Raw genomic sequence first — 20,945 nt, forward strand, 5'->3', positions numbered from 1 at the left:
GATATCCATCCTCCTACTACTATTCCCCCCACACCATTTCCTCCTACTCCCTCCAAACACAATCCATCCCCCTCAGCTCCAACAACATGTACATTAACCCTTCCTCCATCCCCTCTATCCTCTCCACTCCCTCCTGGATACACGTGAATCACTCATGTCACAACAATGCCCTTCCCCAGATCCCTCGCCTCCTGATACCCCTCCTGATACTACATCAACCCCCCTCCTACTCCCAACTATCCATCCTTCCGATATCCATCCTCCTCTAATTCCTTATCACACCCCCTAGCTCCTTCCCTCCCAGATTCCCCAAAACGTACCGTATGCTTTATCACATAAAATAACTAAGATATAGCTCTCCTTCATTGGAATCTTTGCGGTTTCCGTTCTCACATGCCAGACCTTCGTCATATCCTTGCTTTTTATAATCCATCCATTATCTGCCTCCAAGAGACTTTCCTTACACATCCTCCTATTCCAATTTCCAATTACCAGTTTGCCTCTTCCTCATACTCCCTTTATGTCTCGTCTATACTTATCCATCAGAAAACACCTTATGCCATACATCCCTTACAAACCACTGTCCCGTGCACAGTTATTCCCATTTTTCTTAGCCGTTGGGTAACAGTGATTTCAGTCGACTCCCTTTCCCATCCCATTGACTTTGTTGCCTTTGAAACTAATTTCCCAACTCCAACCACCTTTCCTCCTAGTTTGTAATTTCAACTGTCGCTTCACTCTGTGGGGTGATTCTATCACCACCTCCCGAGGCCGATCTCTAGAACGCTTCCTCTCCACAAATAACTCATTTATTCTTAATTCAGATCGCCCCACACTGGCATGCGCACACAATCCTTTTCATGCCTTGACCTCTCTCTATGCTCCCCTTCTCTTCATTTAGATGTCCACTGGTCAGTTCTAGACCACTTTCCTTATACTGACTACTTCCCAGTTATCCTTTCTCCTACTTCATATGTACCCCTTCCTAATCCCCCACGCTGGTGCTTTAATAGAGCTGACTGACGTACTTTCACCGGGCCACTCTAGAGAAAAGGCCCGGGCGAAGCATGACTTCGCAAATCTAACTGAACTGAACTGTACTTTCACTTCACTCTATACTATACCTATGCCTTCACCCCCCTTACCGTCCATTTCAGATATGCTACAATGTTTTACAACCACGATCCTAAGAGCTGCCTATATAGCCATTCCTCGAACCTCAAGACCTTATACCTCCAAATGTGTTCCATGCTGGAATTCTGATTGCACCAAAGCGCTTCGCTTAAAACGAGCAGCCTGGAACGGCTATCGCTACAAACGAGGCACCCCCTTACCAGCTATCAGCCCTTATCTCCTTTAAAAGAGCATCTGTCCATCTTTGCCCTACAATCATAAACAGGAAAACAAATAGCTGGCAAAATTGTTTCCTCAATCATATCTTCTACATCTATTTCAGCTGTTTGTTGTCGGATCCATAAGCTATCAGGCAAACATCCCCCCTATCCTGCCCCCGTCCTCCATATTCGAGATACTCTCATCTCTGATCCTACCCAAGTAGCTAATAAACTGGGCGACTATTTCAGCCAGGTCAGTGGTGGCTCTCACCTTTCCCCACACTTTTCTTCCATTAAAACCATCAAGAAATGCACCCCCATCACCTTCAACCTATCCTCTGATAAGTCCTATAATGCTCCCTTTTCTTCTGAAGTTAACGCTGTATTACAGTCGTTCCACAACACTCATGAAGGCAGTGACGGTATCCACAAGCGTATGCTCCGACACCTCCCATCTTCCTCTCTATCCTTCCTTTTAACTATTTTCAACCACATATGGACGTCAGGAAATTTTCCTTCTCATTGGCGAGAAGCTCTTACCCTACCTTTCCTAAGACCCAAGAAATCGGGTACCCTTCCTCATGATTACCACCCCATCGCTCTAACTAGCTGCTTGTGCAAGCTACTAGAACGAATGATTAACTTCCGCTTATGTGGTATCTTGAATCACACAATTTCCTCTCTTCTTCCCAGTTTGGTTTCCGCCGTGCCCGAAGTACAGCAGACCACTTTGCTCATTTCGAGACATATATTACATCTGCATTTGCACGCCATGAATCCGTATTAGCCATATTCTTTGACCTAGAAAAAGTATATACCACATGGCAGTAACATATTCAACAATTGTCCTCCCTAGGCATATGTGGAAACATGGGTGTCTTCGTAAAATCTTTCCTTTTCAAACGCACTTTTCAGGTCAAAATTGCCTCTTCCACGTCATCATCCTTTCCTCAGTTCGAAGGCATCCTACAAGGAAGTGTACTTAGTACCACGTTATTTCTTCTTACTGTAAATGACATTGTCTCAGTCGTACCACCAGGAGACCGGGCATCATGATATGTTGATGACTTAACCATCTACACCTCTGGCACATTCATCCAGATCTCCGTCAACTCCTTCAGTCTGCAATAACATCAATATCTTCTTGGGCCAGTAACCATGGCTTTCGCTTCTCTATCTCCAAATCTTTATCCATCCTTTTCTCTCAATCAACAAATATAGGTCCCCAACCGCCACTTTTCTTATATAACGCTCCACTCCAATACCGTTCTTCTAGCAAATTCCTAGGCGTTATATTTGACTCCAAATTGTCCTGGCGAGACAATATCTTGTACATTAAAGAAAAAGCTCACCGCCGCCTCCGAATCTTACACTCTTTCCCAATATCCTGGGGCTCCGATCACAAAACTCTTCCATCATCCTGTTACCTTGATCCTCTCCACTCTTGATTATGGATGCCATATCTACTCCTCTGCCTCAACTTCCCTTCCTGCTCACCTTGATACAATCCACCATTGCGGTCTCCGCTTAGCCCTAGGTGCCTTCCACTCCTCTCCAGTTGGGAGCCTGTATACTGAGTTTGGCATGCCATCTCTCTCTCAATGCTATGCTCGATTCCACCAACTTTCCCTTACCAAACTAACTATCCCACGATCCCTGCTTACTACCTTTACCTCTTCTCCATGTTTACCTACTCCTTTCTCCGTACGCATGGATACCCTCCTCTCCCATTCCACCTTTCCCCACCTCCGACCTCTCCCATTTTCTGTCCATTCCATTCCTCCAGGGCTCATACTTTACCCTCGTATGTGCTCCTCTGTTTTCCCTGACCCACTAAAATCAGACATCCCCCCTCTATCCTTCTCTCATTTCCTTGACCATGTCTCCATTCATTCCTCCAGCATTGATGTTTACACTGATGGTTCCAAATCTACCTCAGGAGCTGGATTCGCAGTAACATTCCCAAATCGCACTTTCAAATAAACCCTCCCTCCTGAATCTTATGTCCTTACTACAGAACTGTATGCACTCCTTTTTGCCTTAAAACGCATATACTCATTCCCTTCCTCTTTCACTATTTTTACTGACTCCCGTAAGTCATTAACCCTCATTAAGTCTATGTACTCGACCAATCCCCTTGTCTGTAAGATCCAGAACTGGTTGTTCTACCTGTCCACATGTCATAAATCTGTCAGATTTTGCTGGGTACCCAGCCATGTTGGAATCCCTGGCAATGAACAAGCAGATACTCTAGCACGTTACACTGCTATGTCCACATCACACCAATCACGCTTCTCACATATTCCACTTTAAAACTTTCCTGTATACCCGATGGCAATCTTTCTGGTCAAGCCTCCATAATAATAAATTACATACTGTAAAACCATCAATCTCCTCTTGGTCAGCTTCATTTTACCGTAACGGACGTTGGGAGACAGCCCTCACACCCCTATGTATTGGCCACACCCGCCTATCTAATGTCACTCTCTCACCCACCCCTATGTCCCCTATGTAATGTCCCTCTTTCAATTCCACACGTTCTGTTGTCCTGCCCATACTTTACTACAGCCAGCACCTTTGCTTTCCCCCACCTATCCTCCTTTCACTGACTTCCCAACATAACTAACATCATTACAGAATCCCACAGCTTCTGCCTTGACAACCTGTTCTCCTTCCTCAGACGAATAAATATCCTTCACTTGATCTAATTCCCTTTCCTAAACCACCATAACCAATTTCTACACTTATTATCCATTATTTGCTTCCTCTTCCTTCCTCAGACACATAGATACTCTTCATTTGATCTAATCATACCATGCCCTTATGCCCCTTCCCCATTTTACTAATCTCTGTCTTACTCTATTTGATCCACCTCTGTACCCGTTTCACTACCATGCTACCCTATAGAGCTCTATAACCTTTGACATATAAGATTTTGTCATAACACTTTACCAGTGCTAAATGACTTTTGCTGTCTAGCACATACATTTGTTTTAATCATTAACTACCATTACCAGCTCATTTGTAGGCATGCTGCCTACCTTACAGGTCCTATAATGCCTCACTAGGCAGTCTTCCTTCATGAACCACACAAGCAGACATGAGTGCAGGGCATGAGTTGGCAAAGGTGGGCAAACTGCATGATAAATTAGTTTCCCCTTTTCTCACCTTCGATATAAGTGCTCACTCATGCTGACAGGCCTTTAGGCACCAACTACAGTTGACAACGCTTGCACAGCCAAAACTATAAACACAACCACAGGCCTATCTGATCAAGCAGTGAATCCCAGGCACCACTACCTTTTTACTGAGGGGAATTCTTTCTACAGGCAGACAGGATAGTCAAGTATGGGGCATTCTACTACAACAAAGGTTTCTCCCATATGACATCAACTGTGTCTGCCTTGCATTATGAATTCTTTCAAAGTTTGTCTGTGCAGGCACTGTACCTCATGAAGATGGTTTAATAAATGTAATGTAAGTTCCAGAATTGGTCACTGAATTAATGGAATATTACTATAGCATAATCAAAAGCATGCATATGGCAAAATGTATGGGTTCCTTACATTGTAATATTATTGAATATATAACCTCTCCAAAAGGGATTCGAACCCCCATCGCTGTTTCACGAGACTTGCAAGACTACGAGACTTGCAAGACTATTACTCTAACCACTGAATAGTGGTTAGAGTGACCATCCTGCAAGTCTCTTGCAACAGCAGTGGGGGTTCGAATCCCTTTTGGAGAAGTTATATATTTATCCCATCAATGCAGCCAGTGCATTATTTCCATCTTTCATTGTAATATTATTGTATGGTTGAGCCCTTACACAAAATAAAATCAAGACTACAATCACAAATATGTTAACTTCCCAATAAGTTACCAGTGATCTTTTCAATTAACAAATTAACTCATTCCTTATAAAATCTAAAAGCCAAAATGCTACTGCTTGAATCAGGCTTTGATAGGTATCTTTAACAAATTACTACAAATTGTAGAGAGGACAATGATGCATCGTAACTGGATAGGATGTATTTTGGTATATTACACAATTACTTCAGAACATACAAACCTTGTATGCCAACTTTGTATTATCATAAAGATACTTACCATGCAATGCTAGTTACATAAGCTTATACTGCAAAAAAACCTGGATAATAATTAATGTCATGCAAAGGTAAACCCTGTGAGGTGTATGTAACCAAGATTAATGAAATGACATTGCACAACGCAGTTTTCTGTACTTATTTTTTATGCACACACCAACTGATATGGTACATTGCTGTTACCTTTCAGTTCTATTCAATAGCGATAAAACACATGGGCCTGATCTACTAAAGTGGATAACAGCTTAACTAGCTAAGTTAAATCAATATTTGCCTTAAATTGTTGATTTAAGGGTTAAAATAGATAAACAAATATTCTAAAGGAAATTATATATGCTCATGAAAGTGAAAAAAATGCACTTACATTATACGCAAGCATTAAATATCTTAAAATGATCAAATTTGTTCATGATGTTTACATTGCAGTAGCAAGTACTACACTGAACACACAACTCATTACTGTAATGTGTCAACTAGTTTTGTAGTAATACACACAGTTAAAGTAAACAAAAGCACCACACTGGCCAGGGAGAAATGATGTTTAGAAGGGGATCTGGACACAGCTACTGGCTAGGGAAACAAGGTAATTGGTGGGGGGCATAGCCCAGTTTCAGAAGGCTTTTGGTTTATATGTTGATTCTTGTGGTAGTCTGTGTGCTTAGTATGGAGTTTATTCACTCATTCAAGTTGGGGAGTTGATCTCTGCCCAGTGGTCTGATGTTAACTTTTACATATTTTGATTTTCATATTTTTCTACAGTATCTTGTAGGTTGCTTATATTACTATTCTGATCCAGTGACACAAGCATTACATTAGTAGATATTGAGATAGATAATTAAAATGATAACTGGGACATGCATTTGTTATCTGGAGTTCTCTGTCATAAGACTCAAATACCTTGTCTTGAGTAATGCCAAAAATTTCTTGAGCTTTGCTTTTGTCATTTACTATCCACCACAAGGATGACTATATTTCTTTATTGCTCAGATCTTTGTTTAACTATAGTAGTAAAAAATATTAATGAAAATATACCACACATAGTATATACAAAGGATATTTATGAATTACACCATAAATGACATTCAATTCTATTACATATCTGTTTCTTAAAATTATTAAAAGGCACTGATTCTTCTTTGGTTGGTTTGATTTATTCAGACATGGTTTCTTACAAATATTTCAAGATAGCTTATGCAACTTTCTACAGCTGATGTATGAAGAGAAAGAGACAAACAATAAAAACACTAATGTTTATTTGTAAGTTTTATCACATGTGACACGTTAAAGAAAAATTATGGTTACAGATAAAAAAGAAAAAAAAAAGTATTGCAAGTGAAAATAGGATAAGCTGTAAATGGTGTAGAAGAACTTGATGTTTTAACCGTCCTTGAAAAAAAGTGAAAAAAGTAAAGGTAATGTTGAAATTCTATACTGAACAAATTTTCAGTGGCCATACCTGTGAAAGAGAGAATAAAGTTAATTTGTTTAACATTAAAGACCTCTATAAATATGTTAAATAACTCAATGAAAGAGTTAATAAACAAAAAGTACATATTGAAAATTACCTAGTCTATGATAATAATACATTTATAGAAATGATCAAACCATGAATATGGAATTTAAAAAGGTGAGTCACTATATATTACCACATATCAACTTGGCTTATTAGACATATATGGAATTTGATATTAACAAAAAGATTCACATTCAACTCACTTCTGGAACTCCCATTCCCTGTTATCTAGTGGACACACTTGACGTGTTTTTAACCATCGGGAAATGCAATGGAAATGGAAAGCATGCTGCAAACAACAAGATATTAACAATATGATGTAAAATATCATTATATAAAAATGACTATGAAAAGGACTTAAAAATCATATAGCCTGCATTCAATCTACACCAACATGAAAAATATATGCTGCACATTTTAAAATCCTTACATTGCAAACTCCCCAAGCAACAGTGCATTCCTCTGAAGTAACAGATGCTTGGTTTGCTTGACACTCAATGCACAAGTCCATAATATGGTTTCGGCAGATAGCACAATTGTCCACAACAATATCTGCAAAGAGAGATTGCTTTGTTAAATCTTGTTCACTACCTTACTAACTAATCTAAGAGTTATAATGTGAATATTCTAATGACCAGATAACTTCATTATTTTAAACATCTGTATAGGTCCATGAGTCATTTATCAGCAAACATTCATTTGTTCTTTTTTCAACTGCATGTGCATGCATGTTTGTGTCTGTGTGCGTGTGTTTCTGAGTATGTGAGACACTGATCTGTGATGTGTGAAATATGTATGTATGTAAAAGAAAGAGAGAATCATAGACATGCTAAAGACAAGTGAAGGTTTGCTGATAAATGACCTATAGATGTCTAGAAATTTTGTAAATGATGTTTTGTATTTACTAATTAGAATATTCTCTTAGTATCAAAGCTCACCTTAACAGCATGAATTTAAAGAAATTGAGGTGAATGCTTTAATTATATCTCTGATAAAAGTTTAAGGTACAGTGCTAAAAAAGACTGATATTTACAAATAGAACTTTTTCTTCATATCCTGGCAGGATGAAGTTGAAGACAACTCATGAATTAAGGCCATTAATGTGCAACAAAATTGTTGAACAAATTTAGAAATTGGATGATGACTATTGAATTATAGTAGAAAGGGCAGCATAAACATTTAATATCTTAATGCATAGTATATAAAAGGCCAATATGAACTTTCCTTCAAGTGTCCCAAAATCACTGCACCCTGTTAATATGATCCTCAAAGTAAACAGTGATAGAAGCAATGGACCAATAACAAGAAAATAAGAAAGATATAGCAAAGTAGTTCCTAACCAGGAGGTTGCAAGGCCCTGCAAGAAAAAAATATTGGCCAATTTGCTAGGCTTTTGTCAGCATTCATATTCTAAGCAGACATGAAAAAAGGAATAATGTATTACAATCTTATACATAAAGCATGTATTAACCACCCTGCTGGGTGGCTTGGACGTATATGCCATGGCTGTTGTGGACAAAGTAGCAGGTAGCATCAAACATGACTATTCCCAAGTCATAGGACGGAGCTTGGTTTTCTCTGATATCATCATCATCCGGAGCTAACGCCGACGGGGGCGCATAGCCGTGTCCACCTTCTGCTTCCACCTTTTGGGATCCCTCATGGCAAGTTGCCAGGCAGGGGCCCAGCCCATCTCGAGCTCTTCCCGACAGGTTTGATCGATCTGCCCAAACCACGACCTCCTAGGTCGTCCCACAGGCCTCCTCCACCCAGGGTTGTCTCTTACTGAGACAACCTGATGACCAGGATCAGCCTGTGGAAAGCGAGCCAGGTGGCCATATAGCCTGAGTTGGCGATCCCAGATTGTGCTGGTAACAGGTCCTGTGCCAGTCTCACGGTGCAGCCGTTGGTTAGACACATGGTCCCGCCAACAGTACCCCATGATCCGGCGCAAGGACCTATTACAAAAGGCATCAAGACGAGACTCCAGTGCACTGGATAATGTCCAGGTTTCACTACTGTAGAGCAAAACTGGCATTACCAGGGCCCTGAAAATCTGTAGCTTGGTCCTTCTGCACAGCTACCGGCATCTCCAAATACTCTTGTCGAGAGAGTTCATGACCGTCTGCTGACTTCCTGGTCTGACAGCCCAGAGTTATGAACTGCACTACCAAGGTATGTAAAGCTCTCTGTGACTTCAATGTCCTTGCCGCAAGCACGTACCGACTGAACAGGTTCTTCTAGCAAGTCTCCAAAGTCCTGGATCTTGGTCTTGGTCCAGGAGATCTCTAGACCCAAGGGCTTCGCTTCATTACTAAATGCATCGAGGGCCACCACTAAGGTTTCCAAAGACTCAGATAGAATTGCAACATCATCGGCAAAGTCAAGGTCTGTAACCTTAATATTACCCAGTGTTGTTCCACAGTGACTTTGAATAGTAGCTCTGCCTAGTATCCAGTCCATGCAAGTGTTGAAAAGGGTTGGTGCAAGAACACAGCCTTGCCTCACTCCTGAACTGACAGGATGCTCGACAGGCCCCCACCACACTTTACAGCACTTTCAGTACCAGTATATAGGTTTGCTATTAGTTCAATAATCCTTGTTGGAATTCCTCTCAGTCTCAGGATCTCCCAGAGTGATTCCCGATGTACTGTATCGAACACCTTCTTGAGGTCGATGTTGGCTGCAAGCAACCCACGTCCGAATTCACGACGGCGCTCTACAATGACTCGGAGCGCAAGGATACGGTCTATTGTGGACTTACCAGGAGTGAATCCGGATTGCTCCGGCATCTGATGCCTTAGTAGATGGTCTCTAATACGCGTCAGAAGGATGCGGGTAAGAACCTTGCCTGGTACACTGAGCAGTGTGATGCCGCGGTGATTGCTGCAATCCCATCGGTCTCCCTTCCCCTTCCAGAGAGGGATGACCACACCCCTCAACAGGTCAGAGGGAATGGTATCGGACTGTCAAATGGTAGCCAGGACAGCATGTAATCCCCGTGCCATAGGTTCACCACCAGCCTTTAACAGTTCAGCTGGTATGCCGCAGATACCAGCTGCTTTACCACTCTTCAGCTTGGAGATCACCTCCCTAACCTCAGCTAGGGAGGGAGGGTCCTCACGGCACTACCTACATCCAAGTTAACTGTTGGAGGGTCAACCTGATACAACTGCTCAAAGTACTCAGCCCAACGCTCCCTCACCGCAACAGGATCTGAGACGATCTGGCCACCCACTAAGCGAATAGTGCCACAGCATTCTCTGATAGTAGCAGCATAATTTCTATGGAAAAACTTTTAGGTAATAGAACGTAAAGAGAAGGTAAACCTTCCAAACTTTTAAGTGTTTTTAAATTGTATCAAAATACAAGTTTTAAGGTGTCTAATGTTGCCTGTAAACTACTGATCGAGGCGGGTGCAAACAAGAAACTGTCAATGCTTGCCAATAAACCTGTGATTGTGTCCACTTACCAAATTTTTTACCCGGCATTATCGGGTCAAATTGAATGTTTTGTATATGATTCAGGGGGTTGAGGAAGGCGTCATGGGTAAAGAAGTTGAGAATAACTGACATGATGCTAGAATTATGGTAAAGTTTTTTAGGGACTGACAAGGCAGGTTATTTGTATACCTCCCACAAGATGACAAGGCAGGTTATTTGTATACCTCCCACAAGATGACAGATCAGTAACTTGTGTGCACTTTGTGAAAAAGATTGTGTGGTGTCAGAGCAGAGGAATGGCCACAAAAACTTTCAAAATCATACAAATGCAAGCTTTTGAATCTGCTTGGAGTTTTATTAGACTTTTTTAATAATCACAGTACCCTTCATGTATACACATATTAAATCAAGGACCTACCTACAAAGGTTACAAGAAATGGCATAAATTTGATTTCATTTTACTCAATCTAATCCTTTTTCTCAAAAAAATCTGTCCTCAGAAGAGGACAAACTCCCCAAGCTAAGAGAAATAAAAACAAGTGGAAACAATGTATTTCCAAAAATAACAAACTTACCCCAGGCCCACAGTGCCACGGCATTCCACTGAAAGTAGAAAAAGAAAATGAGATATATGCAATATCATCAGATATAGTATAGATTAATAAAACAGCAAAAAAGGGTGCAGCAATGAACAGAACATATTCATGCTATTATTTCTACAAAAATCTTCCAAAGTTAAGAAATGAGCATGAGAGTTACACAGATAAAATAAATCAACCTTGCCCTTTTCAGAAAGTTTTGTTTACATATGTCTGAAGCTACAGTCTAGCTAATCTTTCTTTGTCTACCTGACAGGTTACCCCAGTACGATGTAACAGTTTAGGGTAGTCTTCACTGGTTATCATGGTTAACAAAACAAATATTCAGAAATGATAGACTGCTCTTTTCCAAACAAATGCGCACCACTTGGTAAAAGTTTACAACAGGACTGCATTCATCTAAGACTAAGTTCCCCAAGTAGAACAAATGAACGCTATCCTAAATGAACAAAAACTACCTCAAAGATTGTCACATGAATCAATAGCCTTTCTAACCTAGAACCCCTTCTGGTTAGCACAGTCCCTTTGTATCTACTAAATGCTGACAAAAGATAAAATACATCTGGAAATTGATTATCAGCCAAAGGCTCTGTGCTAAGTATTATATTTCAATATCCAACATCTTTTATGTTTACAATTTTGGTAATTCTCAAGCAAATGGAATGCAAATGGTTCCTTGATATTTTCCTATACCCTACACTAACTGTGGACAAAAGGGGAATTGGGTTTTTTAGGGGGAAGCACACAAAGGTCCACTGGCCAAATACCAATCAACAATCTTGGGGGATCTCATGCAGAAATGGAGGGTGAAGGGATATAGGCGAAATCACTTATAACAGGCATTTTAAAAGGCAAGCCAATAATTGTATCTTACATGATAAAATGAGTGTAAAAAATTGAAAGTCAGAAGGTTCAACCCAGCAGTGCACATACAAATATACAACTACCTTAATAAACAACTACTACTTAACTACCTCCTAATCTCTACATTTCCCTAGCCAGAAGCTCTACTCCCAGATCACCTTGTCAGGAGACCCAGGGGCTCTCTCCTAGAAGCTCTTCCTAATCATCATATTTCCTATCTAAATGCTTCATCCATTACAATATTTGGTATATGCAAATATGTTAAGTGAGTTCATCTTATGGTGCTGGGTAAAAGCATGCATGGGAGGTTGGAAAGGTGACAAGCCTGGGGGTATAACATGATTATCAAACTTCACTGAATTTGTTATCATCACTGAGATAGTAACACTTGTTAAGTTATTTTCACCAGAAAATTGTGAAAGTATCTGGAACTAAATATGGCACTAGCAAACAAACTTTACATGTGTATGGATGTACCAATTATTTCTAATTCAAAAAAATATGTTTACATAATATCAAACAATGAATGGCCTTTTACACACACACACACACACACACACACACACACACACACACACACACACACACACGCACACACACACACACACATGCACACACACACACACGCACACACGCGCACACACACGCGCGCACACGCACACACACCACACACACACACCACACACACACACCACACACACACACACACACACACACACACACACACACACACACACACACACACACACACACACACACACACACACACACACACACACACACACATATATATATGAACTGTACATTTAATAAATATACATATTAGAACATTATAATGAAATCTGAAAAGGAAATACATTAAAAGCACTTTCAAGTGATATGACTGGTCAAGATTTCACAACATACATGCCCAAAGACAGTTTATGCAGGGCTACTGCACAGGAAAGTGGTTCAAGGATAAGGATGGCTGGATTTAGTCATGGGAGCTGCATGGGGACTTGATCTCCAGGTGATGCACTGTGCTACTTTCATTTTTAATTGTGATTTAAACTCTATGATTTTCTGCATTATATATTTGACTTTGTTCATTTGTCTAAATATAGTTCAATTCTGTTAGTATTCCATATTTCTTTACTAAAATTCCATTTCCTCTAGATTAACCGCAATTTGTATACAACTCTCATCATTGAAAGAGGGCCTCAGATTTCATCTATTTACCAAAGACAAAATGTGTTCATGACTCACACTGTCATACACTAAAAGTACACCTACATTTTACTAGTATGATGGAAATACAAACTAATATACACGTCTTTGGGGACTCTAGTCCTTACAACTCTCCTGGGAGTTAGGGGGGGGGGGGCCAAGAGTATATGTAATTAAAGTGGCATGTTGTCATACAATCACCAAGACTTTTGTGCCAATATCATCCTTATTTTGTATTTCCACTGAATAGAGCTACAATCTGCAGATACAAAATTCATTGGTGATCCAACCTCTCAAGAATTACTAGGTAAAAGATTACAACATGTCCTACCCATCCAAGATGAAATTCCAAACAAATAAACCCCTCTCCTTTTTTTTTTTTTTTACAATAGTATCATTAGATTTTCCAGTAAATGTATTCCAAAGGATTATATGCTGCTCAATTTTGTTTTAACCCATTTACGACGGGTGTCCCTTCTATGAGACACCCGAAAAATAAACGTTGCCAGGTGTCCCACCAGTGTGATGTTGGATCAGAGCTCGCGCTCTGAATATGTCGCTGGCAGATTCCGAGCCAATTTTGTAGCCGCCCGGAAAACATTTTCAGCTTCAAAATATACCACCGTTAGTGGCTTAATATGAACTTGTGAAGGAAATATCATATAGTGTTAGTGTCACACAGCTAAATAGTAGAAGGAACACTTTGAATGTAACAAATAGAAAGACAGAAAAAAAATACACAGATACATTTAAAGAAGGTATGCACGTGCAAAGGGAGTCTCAGACTAATCGACTGACAATATGTTTATAAAATGTTTTCTCAATTTGTACCTTCAGTGCATTAAAGTGAAGATTTATTGATGAAGCTTAAATTAACAAAATAATGAATAAACATAAACGGTATGGCAACACCTTTGGACATGCATACCCACAAATGAATAATTGTTTGTGCATTTCCAGAAGGGGTTGGAGTAATAGGGACTTATCCTGAGAGGGGTGCAGTCACTTCAAAAACACTTACCAATACTTTGACTACCTTATTTGTAATGGAAAGAACAAGAGATTCACGCATGTTACACCTTGAATAATTGAAATAAGGAATAATAATTACATAATTTGATAGTTGTGTCTAACAAGAAAATTACCTTATCATTCTGTTGTTCTATCCATTACAAGCAAAGTTTTCCTTATACCACATGGCTGTGTGAGACAAACTATGCCACTGACTTCAATTGATATTGCACCAATTAAAATTGCTACATATCTCCTGCACCCAGATGATTCTCAAGGAATATTGCATCTATATGAATAAAATAGGCTTATTGATCTTGAAAATGTTATTATATACTTTAAATAATCACTGAAATACTTAGTTTGATATTTGTTACCGAGAGTGACGCACCCTCCAGAGACGAAGTCCCAAAACCAAGGAATCAAGCAAATTCAAAACCCAAACTAACCTTTGGTACCTTCTATCTATTCCCTTGACAGTGGTACAAGCCCCTTTACCCCTCCCCTTTATTAGCACTTCATGTAAACTTATAGAAAACGGAGATTAAAAAACTCTGGCTGTGTGAGGTTGTTGTGGACTTAGTCTCAGAGTGTGGATATGCAGCAAATATTTTCATCATTTCACAAAAGATATGAGTCTGCTGCAGCTGTACCAGTATTGTTTATAACTCTATTTCTTATGCTCTATAAGATGGCGTTGTCCATTTCCCTCTATCTCTGTGCATCACTCTTGTTACCTTTCACCATTAGTTCTTTGAGAAGTAATTTCTTTATCACACAGCCATCCAATTTTTCAATTCTTATTTCCTCTTTCAGTTTTTATGAAGTGACTGGAACTGTCTGAGATTAAGGCCCCATCATTCCCACCATTCCTGGGAAATCCACAAACATTGCCATTTGAACCTAAAAGCTTCCTAATCTAGGGCTTTGCCCCCAGACCCTAATCCTATTGCTATCTTTCCTGATTGGGGGCTCTGCCACCAAACCCCCATCAATCGTTGTGGACTAACTTTCTGCGCAGAATTCAAATCCTATTTTCCTAAATTTGGATGTTATTTTTTTGCATGCACAGATTATTTTGGTAAACCTAGAGGACACTATATCATAAAGAAAAATAAATATTCTCCTTCTATATGATGTAATCAACACCATGAAAGTGAAAAAAAATATGTGCTCTCACATGTTGTGGTTACAAGAAGCATCTAATCTTGATCAAACTGACTTTTTTCAAGTCCCTCTACATGTTTACACTGTGGTCTCAAAAAGAAAATTGACCATAAAACTCATCCAAACTGTAGAGTATTTTTTTTTTTTTTTTTGCACTGGGAATATTACATCTTTTAGTGCTTGGAAAACATTATTTTGTCTACATTTGTGCAGACAGATCTGTGGACGAATGATGAAACAAGTGCGTACAAAGGTCAAAAGAATTTTATGCACGGAAGATGAAAAAAGTGTGCTCAGTAAGTTACCCAAGAACTAAATTTGCACGGGGAACATGTCCAAACTCTACAGTCTGGCAAGTCATTACTGCAACATGTCAACTAGTTCATGTGTTACTATGTGCTTGTGAAAATGTTTTTTCTATTTGTTCCCATCTATTCCACTAAGTTTGGTATCTTGTATTTTAAGCCAATATAGTGAAAATTCTTTGAAAGTTATTGACATTGCCTAAGTCACAGTGTGCAAAGTGAACCTCTGAATTGTGTGAAATGTGGAAATAAAAGCAGAGTAGATTGATTATTCATGATGCATTTCCCAGAGCCCAACAAGTGTTTCCACCAGTTCCTAACTTACGCCACTAGCGACAGTACATCTTCAAGCCAAAAATATTTTCCAGGCAGCTTCAAAATCGGCATGCGCGTGTTCGGGAACCTGCCCACGTGCCGCCAGCCACAGGCGACAAAATCAGAGCAGAAGCTCCAATCTAGCATCCCACCAGCAGAACACCAGGTAATGTTTACTTTTCCGGGTATCTCATATGTGTGACACCCATCGTAAGTAGGTTAAGGTAAAAATAGTAGGCTACTAGAAAGGTAAATTTTTGGAAGTTATTGTATTGAGACTACAGGGATCTGGGGGAGGGGCCCCATTTAGGGAAATACAGAGATTGGGAGGGGGTCTGGGGGTAAAGCACCCGGTAGGGAAATACGGTGATCAGGAGGGAGTCCTGGGGCGAAGCTGCCGGATTAGGAAGGTTTTTGGTTCACAAAGCCATCTGTCTGATCCTTTGCTCATTTATGCAATGCATTGCTGAATCTTCCGTGGCCAAATCTTCTCTCAGGATTTTCTATTTTCCACTTTCTTTATCATATGATAAGCAATTATTAGCTTGGGGTTTTAGTTTTCCACTTTCTTTGGCTCTTTAACATGCCTGCAATGAGTGAAATCCCCCCTCCCCAACTCCTGATTCCCCACAGGATCTCCCCAACATTGCCGGCTTGAGTAGGGGAAGTTTCTGACAGGTGCACCATTCGAAATCACAAAATATATACATTACACAAATATTTCTCATAGAAAATAGTATTTTTCTTTGGAAAATACACGCATTTGTCTTAGAATTAATTACCATTATTTTAACAGTAACGACTGTTTCCCACATATGAGACACCCAGAAAAAAAAAATTGCTGGGCGTCCCGCCAGTGTGACGCAGTATATTTTGAAGCCAAAAATAAAAGTTTTCAAGCAACTACACGCGGGGCTGCCCCGGAATCTGCCCGTGCACCGATTTTGTACCTGCCTGGAAACTTTTATTTTTGGCTTCAAAATATACCGGAAGTGTATATTCTTCCTTTTCTCCATTACAGTGTTATTACATTTTCCTGAATATATATACCAAAGTATTATGTGTTACACAACTTTCATATTATCAACTAGCAAAGGTAATTCCATATATAAAAAGTATCTTATTTTCTGTAATTCTGCCCATTACAGGCAAATTTTACCTTGCATTACATGGCTGTGGGAAACTGGAATCAGCCCCTTCGAGGAATGAGATGAACTTCCCTGCACAAGGCTGGTGAGAAATTCAAGGTTGGCACAGCATTGCACAACACTTTGCAAATGGAATCAGTGCTTTCCGCCACTGGTATCTATGCAGCTTATGGAATTCAAAATCCTTTGTTCAAATGTGGTCCCAGGTAAATATCGCAACGAAAGGGAATATTCAAAGAAATAATGGCCCTTCCAAATAACCCTTTTCTACGTGGGTTGAATAACCAGAAATATCCATCTAAAAATTCAGGTACCTGTCTTCAGAAACAGTTAAGAGCAAAGATGGAGAAATTACGAAACCATGTGCATGTCAACAGCAACCAACAAGGAAAAATACAATTTTCCACAAAACTACAGAACAAAAACAAATTCTACAGCAATGATGAGAAAATCGGATTCCTCTTCGTCTCCTCACCTTTTTCACTTCGAATCTCTTCTTGTCTCCCTTTGAAGTGCTGGAAGACGGCACTTCGACTTCATCTTCCAATGGGTCCACTTCCATCGCTGACATTTTATTCTGAAGAAAACAATTCCAGCAGAAAACAACCTCCTCTCTGGCCAAGGGGAAAGGTTATTTTCACAACAGAGCGGAAACGCGATTTTGATTTAGATGAAATGATAACACATCTTTATTTCGAGGCATTTAAAATTATTTTAGTTTTATTCATAAATAAATTCAGATTTTTACGTATTTTGGGAGTTTCCTTGCCAGATTTTGAGGAAAGTAGTTATTTTTACCGTACTTGTGCTACGTATTTTTTAAGCATCTATATTTGAGTAATTTCCCTTTATCATATAGGCATACATGAATTCTAGTCACTGCTTATGCTCACAAGTGCACTAGTATATATTGATTTTTATTGTATTGTAATACTGCAAGGGTGAGTACGCCAGCGGCGTGAACAAAAAGTAGAAAATTACCTACTCTAAGGTCATTTTTTATGCCAAACTTTAATTGGTATAATTTAGTAAAATTTACATATATACATATATATATGTATATATATATATATATATATATATATATATATATATATATATATATATATATATATATATATATAACAATGATAAGATTGTGGTCCTACCTAAGAGTAAGACCTTGAGGGGGGCAAACAGAGTCTTCAGGAGAGGGGGGAGCCTGACCCAGCCTCCCTTGATTGTCACTCCTGATATATATATATATATATATATATATATATATATATATATATATATATATATATATATGTGTGTGTGTGTGTGTGTGTGTGTGTGTGTGTGTGTGTGTGTGTGTGTGTGTGTGTGTGTGTGTGTGTGTGTGTTTACATATGCATATATTTATGTATATATATATATATATATATATATATATATACATGTGTGTGTGTGTGTGTGTGTGTGTGTGTGTGTGTGTGTGTGTGTGTGTGTGTGTGTGTGTGTGTGTGTGTGTGTGTGTGGGCGCGCGCGTGTGTGTGTGCGTGCGTGTCTGTCTGTATATACACCTATGTGTGTGTTTATATATATATATATATATATATATATGGAGATATATATTTATTTATTTATATATATAATTATATACATGTATGTATATACATGTATATACATATGCATAGATACATATATATGTATATATACATATATATACATATATATGTACACACATATGCATATATGTTAACACACATAGATATGTACACATGCAATATACATAGCATGTATTTACATTCATACATGAACACACACACATACATACATATATATATATATATATATATATATATATATATGAGTGAACATATCAATGATATTAAGATATATGAGAAATAGGGTAATTTAATTCATTTCAAGGTTTCCAGAAATAGTCAATGATGAGGCAGAATGATGCCATGCTGATCTGAAGATTTTAATGATCAAAATAGTATTGAATCTACCTGAGATAGCCTTTGATTAAATTACTAGAGTAAAGTAATTCCGAGGATTTATGTTGGGGTTAACAATGACCCCTATAATATATATATATATATATATATATATATATATATATATATATATATATATATATATATATTCATGTGTGTTTTTTTTTTGTTTTTTTTTGGGTGTGTGTGTGTTTAGGTTCGCGTGTGCGCGTGTGTGTTTATTTGCGTATGTGTGTTTAGAAATATCCACACACGCACACACACACACACACACACACACACACACACACACACACACACACACACACACACACACACACACACACACACACATACACACACACACACACACACACACACACACACACACACACACACACACACACACACACACACACACACACACACACTCCTATCTGTCTGTCGATCTATCTATAAGTGTATATCTATATCTATATCTATCTCTCATATATATAAATATATATATATATGTATATATATATATATATATATATATATATATATATATATATATATGTTGATAGTCCGGGAGTTAGTACAAGAGAGAGAGGTAAAGAGACAGATAGAGACAGAAAATTATATTGCAAGTCAGCTGATAGAAAAAAAACACTAAAATTCGAAACCAACCCATTAAAAAATATGTAAATAGATCACCAACTTGCACCATTTTAGTCATTCCCTAAAACCCCCTGTCAGCTGATTCGAACCTCAAGTTCTCTGCCAAGTAGGAATCCGATTGCATGCGAAGAGGTGAAAACCCCCTAACGAGAAGCTGAGCGACCACAGGAGATCCGACTCCTTCTCGAAGGGATTCAACTTCCTTTTGCTGACGTTCGCGGTGTTCATTTGTCTATTGTTATTTCATGACGGAATTGTTTGGATTAATTATCCTTCAGAGCTCGACCACAGGTGTGTCTCGGCCCAAATAACGGACAGAGAAGCCCCCATGACAGACGGTATCACTAAGTGAAGGCGACGAGACGTGGTTCCCCGATTAGGCGTAAGGCGCCAAGATGACTGAGGACTTCGGGGGAGTGACGATGAGTGACGAAGACAGCGAAGAGGACACGCAACTCCACCCCTATCAGTGCAGGCAGCCTACGGAATTACAGGTGAATGGGGTGATATGGTTTTACTACGAGTGGGAGGAGTCTATTGGAGTAAGGTCATACTGAATGGAATATTAGGTGCAGTTCGGTCGCTTTTGGCCTGCATGACATCGTCCAGGACCCAAGGAGAGGGAAGTTCTCTCGCGGGCGGAGTGGGAAATTTGGGATTGCTTCATTCCCTGGATGGAATATTTTCCTAGTATGTTTGCCTTTCCCCAGCAGGTTTGCAATTTTTCCTCTGTAATTAAATAGCAGTTTTTTCTGAAGTATCCGTGCAATGCTAATGTATGCATTATTAAAACAAGTGCTTCTGTTAAATGGGATTGTGCACTTAGTAATGATTGTCTGTACATTATTTTTATAAATAAGGTTCAGCATGCTGATAATTTTTTATTTAGCTAAGTCTCTGCCATTTCTTTAGGTTACTTGAATTAATCTTTATGGAGATAGCAGTGATGATTAATTTTAAGCATAATCTGGTAGGCCTGTTCTGACTGCAGTAGTCAGCATTGGTAAATCAAATACAGCATTTAGTACCTATGCATAACACCGTGAAACTGCATAAGGAAAAATTATTTAAGTCCTATTAGTTTGTATTCAGGGATGAAGGGGTTGAAAAAAAATGGCCCTACCAGCTATGCCCCCAGTCCAATAGCTTTTAGCTTCTAATTTTGGGTACAGCTTTAGTTGTCATGGAAATCCTACAGTTCATAACAAGAAACCTGTATATGTTTCATGACTTGCTTTTGGAAGTGAGCAGCTGTACACATCAAACACCCTGCCGGAAAAGGCTAGATGGATGCCAGTAGCTGCGGAAAGGCTTGACGGATCCCAGTAGCT

General features: G+C 39.1%; 2 protein-coding genes across 2 annotated transcripts in view; one reads left to right on the forward strand and one right to left on the reverse strand.

Annotated features, from left to right (window-relative positions):
• Window positions 1–6,676: 6,676 nt before the first annotated feature.
• Window positions 6,677–17,660, reverse strand: Roc1a (Regulator of cullins 1a). The gene is made up of 5 exons (XM_027370731.2): window positions 17,487–17,660; window positions 10,972–10,999; window positions 7,384–7,505; window positions 7,157–7,242; window positions 6,677–6,896 (listed from the first exon to the last, which is right to left on the reverse strand). The coding sequence occupies exons 1-5, from the start codon at window positions 17,580–17,582 to the stop codon at window positions 6,884–6,886; spliced, it is 345 nt and encodes a 114-aa protein (XP_027226532.1). The 5' UTR covers window positions 17,583–17,660; the 3' UTR covers window positions 6,677–6,883.
• Window positions 17,661–19,768: 2,108 nt separating this feature from the next.
• The window catches only part of cert (ceramide transfer protein), a gene marked incomplete in the record, with an annotated part of 70,880 nt that continues 69,703 nt past the window's right edge, over window positions 19,769–20,945 (forward strand). Inside the window, 1 exon segment of the mRNA XM_070141819.1 lies at window positions 19,769–20,108. Within this exon segment, the coding sequence (XP_069997920.1) occupies window positions 20,010–20,108 (99 nt within the window).

This window comes from Penaeus vannamei, chromosome 28, assembly GCF_042767895.1.
Source record: "Penaeus vannamei isolate JL-2024 chromosome 28, ASM4276789v1, whole genome shotgun sequence".
NCBI lineage: Eukaryota > Metazoa > Arthropoda > Malacostraca > Decapoda > Penaeidae > Penaeus > Penaeus vannamei.

What these genes read in the sequence shown, in the direction of transcription:
- Roc1a (XM_027370731.2), bottom strand. Translation starts at nt 17,582, where the DNA reads ATGTCAGCGATGGAAGTGGACCCATTGGAAGATGAAGTCGAAGTGCCG. An exon ending in AGAGATTCGAAGTGAAAAAG is followed by an intron (nt 11,000 to 17,486) that starts GTGAGGAGACGA and finishes TTCTACTTTCAG; the next exon opens with TGGAATGCCGTGGCACTGTG. An exon ending in TTGCTTGGGGAGTTTGCAAT is followed by an intron (nt 7,243 to 7,383) that starts GTAAGGATTTTA and finishes TGTTGTTTGCAG; the next exon opens with CATGCTTTCCATTTCCATTG.